Source organism: Caretta caretta, chromosome 11 (genome assembly GCF_965140235.1).
Source record: "Caretta caretta isolate rCarCar2 chromosome 11, rCarCar1.hap1, whole genome shotgun sequence".
Lineage (NCBI taxonomy): Eukaryota > Metazoa > Chordata > Testudines > Cheloniidae > Caretta > Caretta caretta.
In genome coordinates this window covers 63,353,519-63,365,793 of record NC_134216.1, presented here as the reverse complement: position 1 = coordinate 63,365,793, position 12,275 = coordinate 63,353,519, and the positions used below count along the sequence as shown (strand labels likewise).

General features: G+C 49.4%; 2 protein-coding genes across 7 annotated transcripts in view; both read left to right on the top strand.

The window, feature by feature from the left end:
- The window catches only part of MDH1B (malate dehydrogenase 1B), a 34,389-nt gene that overhangs the window by 1,927 nt on the left and 20,187 nt on the right, over positions 1-12,275 (top strand). For all 6 annotated transcript variants that reach the window (XR_007359243.2, XM_048870453.2, XM_048870450.2 and 3 more), the window contains exon 2: positions 11,258-11,370. Coding sequence is in view for 5 of the 6 variants with exons in the window: in XM_048870453.2 (XP_048726410.2) it covers positions 11,258-11,370 (113 nt within the window). In the remaining variant the exon portion in view is untranslated. The remainder of the gene's footprint in view (positions 1-11,257; positions 11,371-12,275) is intronic.
- Positions 5,279-7,127, top strand: LOC142068466 (uncharacterized). The gene is made up of 2 exons (XM_075117620.1): positions 5,279-6,135; positions 6,523-7,127. Exons 1-2 carry the CDS (start codon positions 5,574-5,576, stop codon positions 7,041-7,043), a joined length of 1,083 nt encoding a protein of 360 aa, XP_074973721.1. The 5' UTR covers positions 5,279-5,573; the 3' UTR covers positions 7,044-7,127.

Sequence of the window (12,275 nt, the reverse complement as noted above, 5' to 3'; positions counted from 1 at the left end):
TGCAGTGTAGAAGTTTGGGTTTGGTCTGGAGCCTGAGCTCTGGGACCCTCCCTCCTTGTGGGATCTCAGAGCCCAGGCTCCATCCCAAGCCCAGATGTCTACACTGCAGTTTTATAGCTCCGCAGCCCAAGCCGTGCAAGCTCAAGTCAGCTGACACAGGCTAGCTGCGAGTGTTTAATTTCAGTATAGACATACCCTCAGTAGTATATCATCGAGTATAGTCGTACATAATCAAAATGGCACTTGACATATAAATGAACAGCATGCACTTTAATTCTGTATCCTTGCATTTTAAAAAACTGCTTTGTCACTTAGGTCCCTATCCTGTAAAGTTTCCCATGTGGGTAGACCCATATTGACTTCACTGGCGCTCCATGCAAGTGCAGTGAGTTCTACTTGTGCAGTGCACCTTGAAGGATTATAGCCTAACTTATAAAATTCAATTATCCTGATTAGGGTCTCCCAGTCAATAGTGTGAGTTAGTTAGGTTCTGTTTTTTAGGGTATGTCTACACTACAGAATAAGGTCGAATTTATAGAAGTCGGTTTTTTAGAAATCGGTTTTATATATTCGAGTGTGTGTGTCCCCACAGAAAATGCTCTAAGTGCATTAATTGCATTAACTCGGCGGAGTGCTTCCACAGTACCAAGGCTAGAGTCGACTTCTGGAGCATTGCACTGTGGATAGCTATCCCACAGTTCCTGCAGTCTCTGCTGCCCATTGGAATTCTGGGTTGAGATTCCAATGCCTGATGGGGCTAAAACATTGTTGCGGGTGGTTCTGGGTACATATCGTCAGGCCCCCGTTCCCTCCCTCCCTCCATGAAAGCAAGGGCAGACAATCGTTTCGCGCCTTTTTTCCTGAGTTACCTGTGCAGACGCCATACCACGGCAAGCATGGAGCCCGCTCAGGTAACCGTCACCCTATGTCTCCTGGGTGCTAGCAGACGCGGTATGGCATTGCTACACAGTAGCAGCAACCTCTTGCCTTGTGGCAGCAGATGGTACAGTACGACTGGTAGCCGTCCTCGTCGTGTCCGAGGTGCTCCTGGCCACGTCGGCTGGGAGCGCCTGGGCAGACATGGGCGCAGGGACTAAATTTGGAGTGACTTGACCAGGTCATTCTCTTTAGTCCTGCAGTCAGTCCTATTGAACCGTCTTATGGTGAGCAAGCAGGTGATACGGATTGCTAGCAGTCATACTGTACCATCTTCTGCCAGGCAGGCAAGAGATGAGGATGGCTAGCAGTCATACTGTACCATCTTCTGCCGAGCAGCCATGAGATGTGGATGGCATGCAGTCCTTCTGCACCGTCTGCTGCCAGCCAAAGATGTAAAAGATAGATGGAGTGGATCAAAACAAGAAATAGACCAGATTTGTTTTGTACTCATTTGCCTCCTCCCCTGTCTAGGGGACTCATTCCTCTAGGTCGCACTGCAGTCACTCACAGAGAAGGTGCAGCGAGGTAAATCTAGCCATGTATCAATCAGAGGCCAGGCTAACCTCCTTGTTCCAATAAGAACGATAACTTAGGTGCACCATTTCTTATTGGAACCCTCCATGAAGTCCTGCCTGAAATACTCCTTGATGTAAAGCCACCCCCTTTGTTGATTTTAGCTCCCTGAAGCCAACCCTGTAAGTCGTGTCGTTAGTCGCCCCTCCCTCCGTCAGAGCAATGGCAGACAATCATTCCGCGCCTTTTTTCTGTGCGGACACCACACCAGGGCAAGCATGGAGGCCGCTCAGCTCACTTTGGCAATTAGGAGCACATTAAACACCACACGCATTATCCAGCAGTATATGCAGCACCAGAACCTGGCAAAGCGATACCGGGCGAGGAGGCGACGTCAGCGCGATCACGTGAGTGATCAGGACATGGACACAGATTTCTCTGAAAGCATGGGCCCTGCCAATGCATGCATCATGGTGCTAATGGGGCAGGTTCATGCTGTGGAACGCTGATTCTGGGCTCAGGAAACAAGCACAGACTGGTGGGACCGCATAGTGTTGCAGGTCTGGGACAATTCCCAGTGGCTGCGAAACTTTGGCATACATAAGGGCACTTTCATGGAACTTTGTGACTTGCTTTCCCCTGCCCTGAGGCGCATGAATACCAAGATGAGAGCAGCCCTCACAGTTGAGAAGCGAGTGGCGATAGCCCTGTGGAAGCTTGCAATGCCAGACAGCTACCGGTCAGTTGGGAATCAATTTGGAGTGGGCAAATCTACTGTTGGGGCTGCTGTGATGCAAGTAGCCCACACAATCAAAGATCTGCTGATATCAAGGGTAGTGATCCTGGGAAATGTGCAGGTCATAGTGGATGGCTTTGCTGCAATGGGATTCCCTAACTGTGGTGGGGCCATAGATGGAACCCATATCCCTATCTTGGCACCGGAGCACCAAGCCGCCGAGTACATAAACCGCAAGGGGTACTTTTCGATAGTGCTGCAAGCTCTGGTGGATCACAAGGGACGTTTCACCAACATCAACGTGGGATGGCCAGGAAAGGTATGTGACACTTGCATCATCAGGAACTCTGGTCTGTTTCAAAAGCTGCAGGAAGGGACTTTATTCCCAGACCAGAAAATAACTGTTGGGGATGTTGAAATGCCTATATGTATCCTTGGGGACCCAGCCTACCCCTTAATGCCATGGCTCATGAAGCCGTACACAGGCAGCCAGGACAGTAGTCAGGAGCTGTTCAAATACAGGCTGTCAAGTGCAGAATGGTGGTAGAATGTGCATTTGGACGTTTAAAGGCGCGCTGGCACAGTTTACTGACTCGCTTAGACCTCAGCGAAACCAATATTCCCACTGTTATTACTGCTTGCTGTGTGCTCCACAATATCTGTGAGAGGAAGGGGGAGACGTTTATGGCGGGGTGGGAGGTTGAGGCAAATCGCCTGGCTGCTGGTTACGCGCAGCCAGACACCAGGGCTGTTAGAAGAGCACAGGAGGGCGCGGTACGCATCAGAGAAGCTTTGAAAACCAGTTTCATGACTGGCCAGGCTACGGTGTGAAAGTTCTGTTTGTTTCTCCTTGATGAAACCGCCTGCCCCTTGGTTCACTCTACTTCCCTGTAAGCTAACCACCCACCCCTCCTCCCTTCAATCACCGCTTGCAGAGGCAATAAACTCATTGTTGCTTCACATTCATGCATTCTTTATTCATTCATCACACAAATAGGGGGATGACTACCAAGGTAGCCCAGGAGGGGTGGTGGAGGAGGGAAGGAAAATGCCACACAGCACTTTAAAAGTTTACAACTTTAAAATTTATTGAATGACAGCCTTCTTTTTTTTGGGCAATCCTCTGTGGTGGAGTGGCTGGTTGGCCGGAGGCTCCCCCACCGCGTTCTTGGGCATCTGGGTATGGAGGCTATGGAACTTGGGGAGGAGGGCGGTTAGTTACACAGGGGCTGTAGTGGCAGTCTGTGCTCCAGCTGCCTTTGCTGCAGCTCAGCCATACACTGGAGCATACTGGTTTGATCCTCCAGCAGCCTCAGCATTGAATCCTGCCTTCTCTCATCACGCTGCCGCCACATTTGAGCTTCAGCCCTGTCTTCAGCCCGCCACTTACTCTCTTCAGCCCGCCACCTCTCCTCCCAGTCATTTTGTGCTTTCCTGCACTCACTTTATTTGCCTCCACGCATTCGTCTGTGCTCTGTCAGTGTGGGAGGACAGCAAGAGCTCGGAGAGCATTTCATCACGAGTGCGTTTTTTTTTCTTTCTAAGCTTCACTAGCCTCTGGGAAGGAGAAGATCCTGTGATCATTGAAACACATGCAGCTGGTGGAGAAAAAAAAAGGGACAGCGGTATTTAAAAAGACACATTTTATAAAACAGTGGCTACAGTCTTTCAGGGTAAACCTTGCTGTTAACATTACATACATAGCACATGTGCTTTCGTTACAAGGTCGCATTTTGCCTCCCCCCACCGCGTGGCTACCCCCTCAACCTTCCCCCCTCCCTGTAGCTAACAGCGGGGAACATTTCTGTTAAGCCACAGGCAAACAGCCCAGCAGGAATGGGCTCCTCTGAGCGTCCCCTGAAGAAAAGCACTCTATTTCAACCAGGTGACCATGAATTATATCTCACTCTCCTGAGGATAACACAGAGAGATAAAGAACGGATGTTGTTTGAACGCCAGCAAACATACACTGCAATGCTTTGTTGTACAATGATTCCCGAGTACGTGTTACTGGCCTGGAGTGGTAAAGTGTCCTACCATGGAGGACGCAATAAGGCTGCCCTCCCCAGAAACCTTTTGCAAAGGCTTTGGGAGTACATCCAGGAGAGCCGCGAATGCCAGGGCAAAGTAATCCTTTCACATGCTTGCTTTTAAACCATGTATAGTATTTTAAAAGGTACACTCACCAGAGGTCCCTTCTCCGCCTGCTGGGTCCAGGAGGCAGCCTTGGGTGGGTTCGGGGGGTACTGGCTTCAGGTCCAGGGTGAGAAACAGTTCCTGGCTGTCAGGAAAACCGGTTTCTCCGCTTGCTTGCTGTGAGCTATCTACAACCTTATCATCATCATCATCTTCTTGTCCCCAAAACCTGCTTCCGTATTGCCTCCATCTCCATTGAAGGAGTCAAACAACACGGCTGGGGTAGTGGTGGCTGAACCCCCTAAAATGGCATGCAGCTCATTATAGAAGCGACGTGTTTGGGGCTCTGACCCGGAGCGGCCGTTCGCCTCTCTGGTTTTCTGGTAGGCTTGCCTCAGCTCCTTCAGTTTCACGCGGCACTGCTTCGGGTCCCTGTTATGGCCTCTGTCCTTCATGCCCTGGGAGATTTTCAGAAAGGTTTTGGCATTTCGAAAACTGGAAAGGCGTTCTGATAGCACGGATTCCTCTCCCCAAACAGCAATCAGATCCCGTACCTCCCATTCGGTCCATGCTGGAGCTCTTTTGCGATTCTGGGACTCCATCATGGTCACCTCAGCTGATGAGCTCTGCATGGTCACCTGCAGCTTGCCACACTGGCCAAACAGGAAATGAGATTCAAAAGTTCGCGGTTCTTTTCCTGTCTACCTGGCCAGTGCATCTGAGTTGAGAGTGCTGTCCAGAGCGGTCACAATGGAGCACTTTGGGATAGCTCCCGGAGGCCAATACCGTTGAATTGTGTCCACAGTACCCCAAATTCGAGCCGGCAAGGCCGATTTAAGCGCTAATCCACTTGTCGGGGTGGAGTAAGGAAATCGATTTTAAGAGCCCTTAGAGCCCTGGTCTACACTAGGACTTTAGGTCGAATTTAGCAGCGTTAAATTGATTTAAACCTACACCCGTCCACACAATGAAGCCCTTTATTTCGACTTAAAGGGCTCTTAAAATCGATTTCCTTACTCCACCCCTGACAAGTGGATTAGCGCTTAAATCGACGTTGCCGGCTCGAATTTGGGGTACTGTGGACACAATTCGATGGTATTGGCCTCCGGGAGCTATCCCAGAGTGCTCCATTCTGACCGCTCTGGACAGCGCTCTCAACTCAGATGCACTGGCCAGGTAGACAGGAAAAGAACCGCGAACTTTTGAATCTCATTTCCTGTTTGGCCAGCGTGGCAAGCTGCAGGTGACCATGCAGAGCTCATCAGCACAGGTGACCATGATGGAGTCCCAGAATCGCAAAAGAGCTCCAGCATGGACCGAACGGGAGGTACGGGATCTGATCGCTGTTTGGGGAGAGGAATCCGTGCTATCAGAACTCCGTTCCAGTTTTCGAAATGCCAAAACCTTTCTGAAAATCTCCCAGGGCATGAAGGACAGAGGCCATAACAGGGACCCGAAGCAGTGCCGCGTGAAACTGAAGGAGCTGAGGCAAGCCTACCAGAAAACCAGAGAGGCGAACGGCCGCTCTGGGTCAGAGCCCCAAACATGCCGCTTCTATGATGAGCTGCATGCCATTTTAGGGGGTTCAGCCACCACTACCCCAGCCGTGTTGTTTGACTCCTTCAATGGAGATGGAGGCAATACGGAAGTAGGTTTTGGGGACGAAGAAGATGATAGCTCACAGCAAGCAAGCGGAGAAACCGGTTTTCCTGACAGCCAGGAACTGTTTCTCACCCTAGACCTGGAGCCAGTACCCCCCGAACCCACCCAAGGCTGCCTCCTGGACTCAGCAGGCGGAGAAGGGACCTCTGGTGAGTGTACCTTTTAAAATGCTATACATGGTTTAAAAGCAAGCATGTGAAAGGATTACTTTGCCCTGGCATTTGCGGTTCTGCCTTTGCAAAAGGTTTCTGGGGAGGGCAGCCTTATTTCGTCCTTCATGGTAGGACACTTTACCACTCCAGGCCAGCAACACGTACTCGGGAATCACTGTAGAACAAAGCATTGCAGTGTATGTTTGCTGGCATTCAACCAAAATCCGTTCACGCGGTGGGAGGAGGCAAAATGCGACCTTGTAACGAAAGCACATGTGCTATGTATGTAATGTTAACAGCAAGGTTTACCCTGAAAGACTGTAGCCACTGTTTTATAAAATGTGTCTTTTTAAATACCGCTGTCCCTTTTTTTTTCTCCACCAGCTGCATGTGTTTCAATGATCACAGGATCTTCTCCTTCCCAGAGGCTAGTGAAGCTTAGAAAGAAAAAAAAACGCACTCGCGATGAAATGTTCTCCGAGCTCATGCTGTCCTCCCACACTGACAGAGCACAGACGAATGCGTGGAGGCAAATAATGTCAGAGTGCAGGAAAGCACAAAATGACCGGGAGGAGAGGTGGAGGGCTGAAGAGAGTAAGTGGCGGGCTGAAGACAGGGCTGAAGCTCAAATGTGGCGGCAGCGTGATGAGAGGAGGCAGGATACAATGCTGAGGCTGCTGCAGGACCAAACCAGTATGCTCCAGTGTATGGTTGAGCTGCAGCAAAGGCAGCTGGAGCACAGACTGCCACTGCAGCCCCTCTGTAACCAACCGCCCTCCTCCCCAAGTTCCATAGCCTCCACACCCAGACGCCCAAGAACGCGGTGGGGGGGCCTCCGGCCAACCAGCCACTCCACCACAGAGGATTGCCCAAAAAAAAGAAGGCTGTCATTCAATAAATTTTAAAGTTGTAAACTTTTAAAGTGCTGTGCTTAAAGTGCTGTGTGGCATTTTCCTTCCCTCCTCCACCACCCCTCCTGGGCTACCTTGGTAGTCATCCCCCTATTTGTGTGATGAATGAATAACGAATGCATGAATGTGAAGCAACAATGACTTTATTGGCTCTGCAAGCAATGATTAAAGGGAGGAGGAGAGGGTGGTTAGCTTACAGGGAAGTAGAGTGAACCAAGGGGCGGGGGGGTTCATCAAGGAGAAACAAACAGAACTTTCACACCGTAGCCTGGCCAGTCATGAAACTGGTTTTCAAAGCTTCTCTGATGCGTACCACACCCTCCTGTGCTCTTCTAACCGCCCTGGTTTCTGGCTGCGCGTAACCAGCAGCCAGGCGATTTGCCTCAACCTCCCACCCCGCCATAAACGTCTCCCCCTTCCTCTCACAGATATTGTGGAGCACACAGCAAGCAGTAATAACAGTGGGAATATTGGTTTCGCTGAGGTCTAAGCGAGTCAGTAAACTGCGCCAGCGCGCCTTTAAACGTCCAAATGCACATTCTACCACCATTCTGCACTTGCTCAGCCTGTAGTTGAACAGCTCCTGACCACTGTCCTGGCTGCCTGTGCATGGCTTCATGAGCCATGGCATTAAGGGGTAGGCTGGGTCCCCAAGGATACATATAGGCATTTCAACATCCCCAACAGTTATTTTCTGGTCTGGGAATAAAGTCCCTTCCTGCAGCTTTTGAAACAGACCAGAGTTCCTGAAGATGCGAGCATCATGCACCTTTCCCGGCCATCCCACGTTGATGTTGGTGAAACGTCCCTTGTGATCCACCAGAGCTTGCAGCACTATCGAAAAGTACCCCTTGCGGTTTATGTACTCGGCGGCTTGGTGCTCCGGTGCCAAGATAGGGATATGGGTTCCGTCTATAGCCCCACCACAGTTAGGGAATCCCATTGCAGCAAAGCCATCCACTATGACCTGCACATTTCCCAGGGTCACTACCCTTGATATCAGCAGATCTTTGATTGCGTGGGCTACTTGCATCACAGCAGCCCCCACAGTAGATTTGCCCACTCCAAATTGATTCCCAACTGACCGGTAGCTGTCTGGCGTTGCAAGCTTCCACAGGGCTATCGCCACTCGCTTCTCAACTGTGAGGGCTGCTCTCATCTTGGTATTCATGCGCTTCAGGGCAGGGGAAAGCAAGTCACAAAGTTCCATGAAAGTGCCCTTATGTATGCCAAAGTTTCGCAGCCACTGGGAATTGTCCCAGACCTGCAACACTATGCGGTCCCACCAGTCTGTGCTTGTTTTCCAAGCCCAGAATCGGCGTTCCACAGCATGAACCTGCCCCATTAGCACCATGATGCATGCATTGGCAGGGCCCATGCTTTCAGAGAAATCTGTGTCCATGTCCTGATCACTCACGGGACCGCGCTGACGTCGCCTCCTCGCCCGGTATCGCGTTGCCATGTTCTGGTGCTGCATATACTGCTGAATAATGCGTGTGGTGGTTAATGTGCTCCTAATTGCCAAAGTGAGCTGAGCGGGCTCCATGCTTGCCGTGGTATGGCGTCCGCACAGAAAAAAGGCGCGGAACGATTGTCTGCCGTTGCTCTGACGGAGGGAGGAGCGACTGACGACACGGCTTACAGGGTTGGCTTCAGGGAGCTCAAATCAACAAAGGGGGTGCCTGTACATCAAGGAGTATTTCAGGCAGGACTGCACGGAGGGTTCCAATAAGAAATGGTGCACCTAAGTTATCGTTGTTATTGGAACAAGGAGGTTAGCCTGGCCTCTGATTGATACATGGCTAGATTTACCTCGCTGCACCTTCTCTGTGAGTGACTGCAGTGTGACCTAGAGGAATGAGTCCCCTAGACAGGGGAGGAGGCAAATGAGTACAAAACAAATCTGGTCTATTTCTTGTTTTGACCCACTCCATCTATCTTTTACATCTTTGGCTGGCAGCAGACGGTGCAGAAGGACTGCATGCCATCCCCATCTCTTGCCTGCCTGGCAGAAGATGGTACAGTACGACTGCTAGCAGTCCGTATCGCCTGCCCGCTCACCATAAGACGGTTCAATAGGACTGACTGCAGGACTAAAGAGAATGACCTGGTCAAGTCACTCCAAATTTAGTCCCTGCGCCCATGTCTGCCCAGGCGCTCCCAGCCGACGTGGCCAGGAGCACCTCGGACACGACGAGGACGACTACCAGTCGTATTGCACCGTCTGCTGCCAGAAGGCAATGGGTTGCTGCTACTGTGCAGCAAAGCCGTACCGCGTCTGCCAGCACCCAGGAGACATAGGGTGACGGTTACCTGACCGGGCTCCATGCTTGCTGTGGTATGGCGTCTGCACAGGTAACTCAGGAAAAAAGGCGCGAAATGATTGTCTGCCCTTGCTTTCACGGAGGGAGGGAGGGAACGGGGGCCTGACGACACGTACCCAGAACCACCCGCGACAATGTTTTAGCCCCATCAGAGTGCTCCATTGTGACTGCTCTGGACAGCACTCTCAGATGCCCGATTGTTTGCCATTGCTCTGACGCTGGGAGGGGCGCTTACAGGGTTGGCTTCAGGGAGCTAAAATCAACAAAGGGGGTGGCTTTACATCAAGGAGTATTTCAGGCAGGACTTCACGGAGGGTTCCAATAAGAAATGGTGCACCTAAGTTATTGTCCTTATTGGAGCAAGAAGGTTAGCCTGGCCTCTGATTGATACATGGCTAGATTTACCTCGCTGCACCTTCTCTGTGAGTGACTGCAGTGCGACCTAGAGGAATGAGTCCCCTAGACAGGGGAGGGGGGGAAGCAAATGAGTACAAAACAAATCTGGTCTATTTCTTGTTTTGATCCACTCCATCTATCTTTTACATCTTTGGCTGGCAGCAGACGGTGCAGAAGGACTGCATGCCATCCACATCTCATGGCTGCTCGGCAGAAGATGGTACAGTACGACTGCAAGCAGTCCGTATCGCCTGCCCGCTCACCATAAGACGGTTCAATAGGACTGACTGCAGGACTAAAGAGAATGACCTGGTCAAGTCACTCCAAATTTAGTCCCTGTGCCCATGTCTGCCCAGGCGCTCCTGATCGACCTCACAGAGGCGACCAGGAGCACCTCAGACATGACGATGACGGCTACCAGTCGTACTGTACCGTCTGCTGCCACAAGGCAAGGGGTTGCTGCTACTGTGTAGCAATGCCGTACCGTGTCTGCCAGCACCCAGGAGACATAGGGTGACGGTTACCTGACCGGGCTCCATGCTTGCCATGGTATGGCGTCTGCACAGGTAACTCAGGAAAAAAGGCGCGAAATGATTGTCTGCCCTTGCTTTCACGGGGGGAGGGAGGGAACGGGGGGCTGACGATATGTACCCAGAACCACCCGCGACAATGTTTTAGCCCCATCAGGCATTGGGATCTCAACCCAGAATTCCAATGGGCAGCGGAGACTGCGGGAACTGTGGGATAGCTACCCACAGTGCAACGCTCCGGAAGTCGACGCTTGCCTCGGTACTGTGGAAGCGCTCCGCCGAGTTAATGCACTTAAAGCATTTTCTGTGGGGACACACACACTCGAATTTATAAAACCGATTTCTAAAAAACCGACTTCTATAAATTCGACCTTATTCCGTAGTGTAGACATACCCTAAGTCGAAATAAAGGGCTTCATCGTGTGGATGGGTGCAGGTTTACATCGATTTAATGCTGCTAAATTCGACCTAAAGTCCTAGTGTAGACCAGGGCTTAAAGAGACTCTCTTTCTTCTGGATTTTCCAAGCTTCTTTTATTTTCTTGTTAAAGGCAGATTTTTTTTAAGAAAAAAAAAAAAAGAATTACAGTATCTTAGCTATTTCTGAGTCATCGTTAATTTCACCTCCCTCTTCATTTATTAATGGACCTTCTTCCTACTGCTACTATCACCCCCACTATATCCTCCTTATCCCCTTTAGAATTAAGCATGTGAATAAGTACTTTTGATGAACTGGAGTTTAGATGTCTTAGATCCCTAAAATTTTCTTTCCTGGTATTTAATGTCCTTATACTACTACTGTTCCTGAGCCCACAGAAAACTGGTCCTGTAAAGTCCCCTCTCTTATTCCTTCTTTTGAATCAGAAGGACTTGTTTTTTCAAAATGTGTATCTTATGATGCTTTCATCAATCGAATTAATACATTCTTAGAGTTATCATGCTAATTCCCTTATTTTCAGGTAAGGCAGACTGTCCATACTTTGTAAAGGCAGAACTTCTGGCTGACTATCTGCAGATTAATTTGCCTAATTTCAAAATACACAAGATTACTCAGCATCCTGACAAGTGGGAGGTAAGGGTATTTAATTCAGTTCATTAATAGATGCCCATGTGCTTCAGGCTGAGCATGGAATGTACCTCTGATCTGTACTGTGCTTCCTTTGTTGCGCATATTAGCACCGCTTTCTGGCTCTGAAAACTACATGAGTGTCAGACACCACATTACTATTGTAGATAGTCTGGTAATCATTCTGCCATCATATTTTGTATTATGATTTGCAAATGTCCCAGACTAAGATTGTATTTTGATATTAAAATGTTAAAGAAGTTGTTATTTCCTTCAGTGTACAAATGCCTGCTTAGCCTATTACATGCTGCTGCTGCTGCGTGCCTATTTCAAATACAGTGTATCTTCCTTCTCATTCATTATTTGCCAATAAATCTCTGGAAAAGGAATTCTAGACTTCAACTTTCAGTTTCAATACTTTCAGGCACTGTAACATAAAGCCCCATTCTCATTTACTCTAAGTTCCCTTTACAAACACTTTTGTGGTGTCACATAGTACTGTCAGAGTCAGGTGATCTCTCTCATTGTTTCCTTGTGCTTACCTCTCCGTCTGTTAGTATCCATCTGTTGTCTCTTGACTTAGACGGAGGTGTTTTTTGGGTATGTTTGTACATTGCCTCACCCAATGGGGTCCTGGTCCATACTTCTAAGTGCTAGAGTAATACAACAAATACATTGTTGTAATAGCAGCCTGCTGTAAAGTATGGTTAGTGTAAATGAGAATCTGTCACTAAGTGTGTGACTGTGCAATGGATAGTGTCGGAAGTGTCCAGCTGAAGATAATTTCCTTTTTATTGTGGCTGTAATATTCTAGATCATATCTAGATTAAGCCAAACTCATTAAGAGTCAGTATTATCAAACTATTTGATGACTTATTAAATCGATTTCCGCAAATGCTTCTAATAACCAA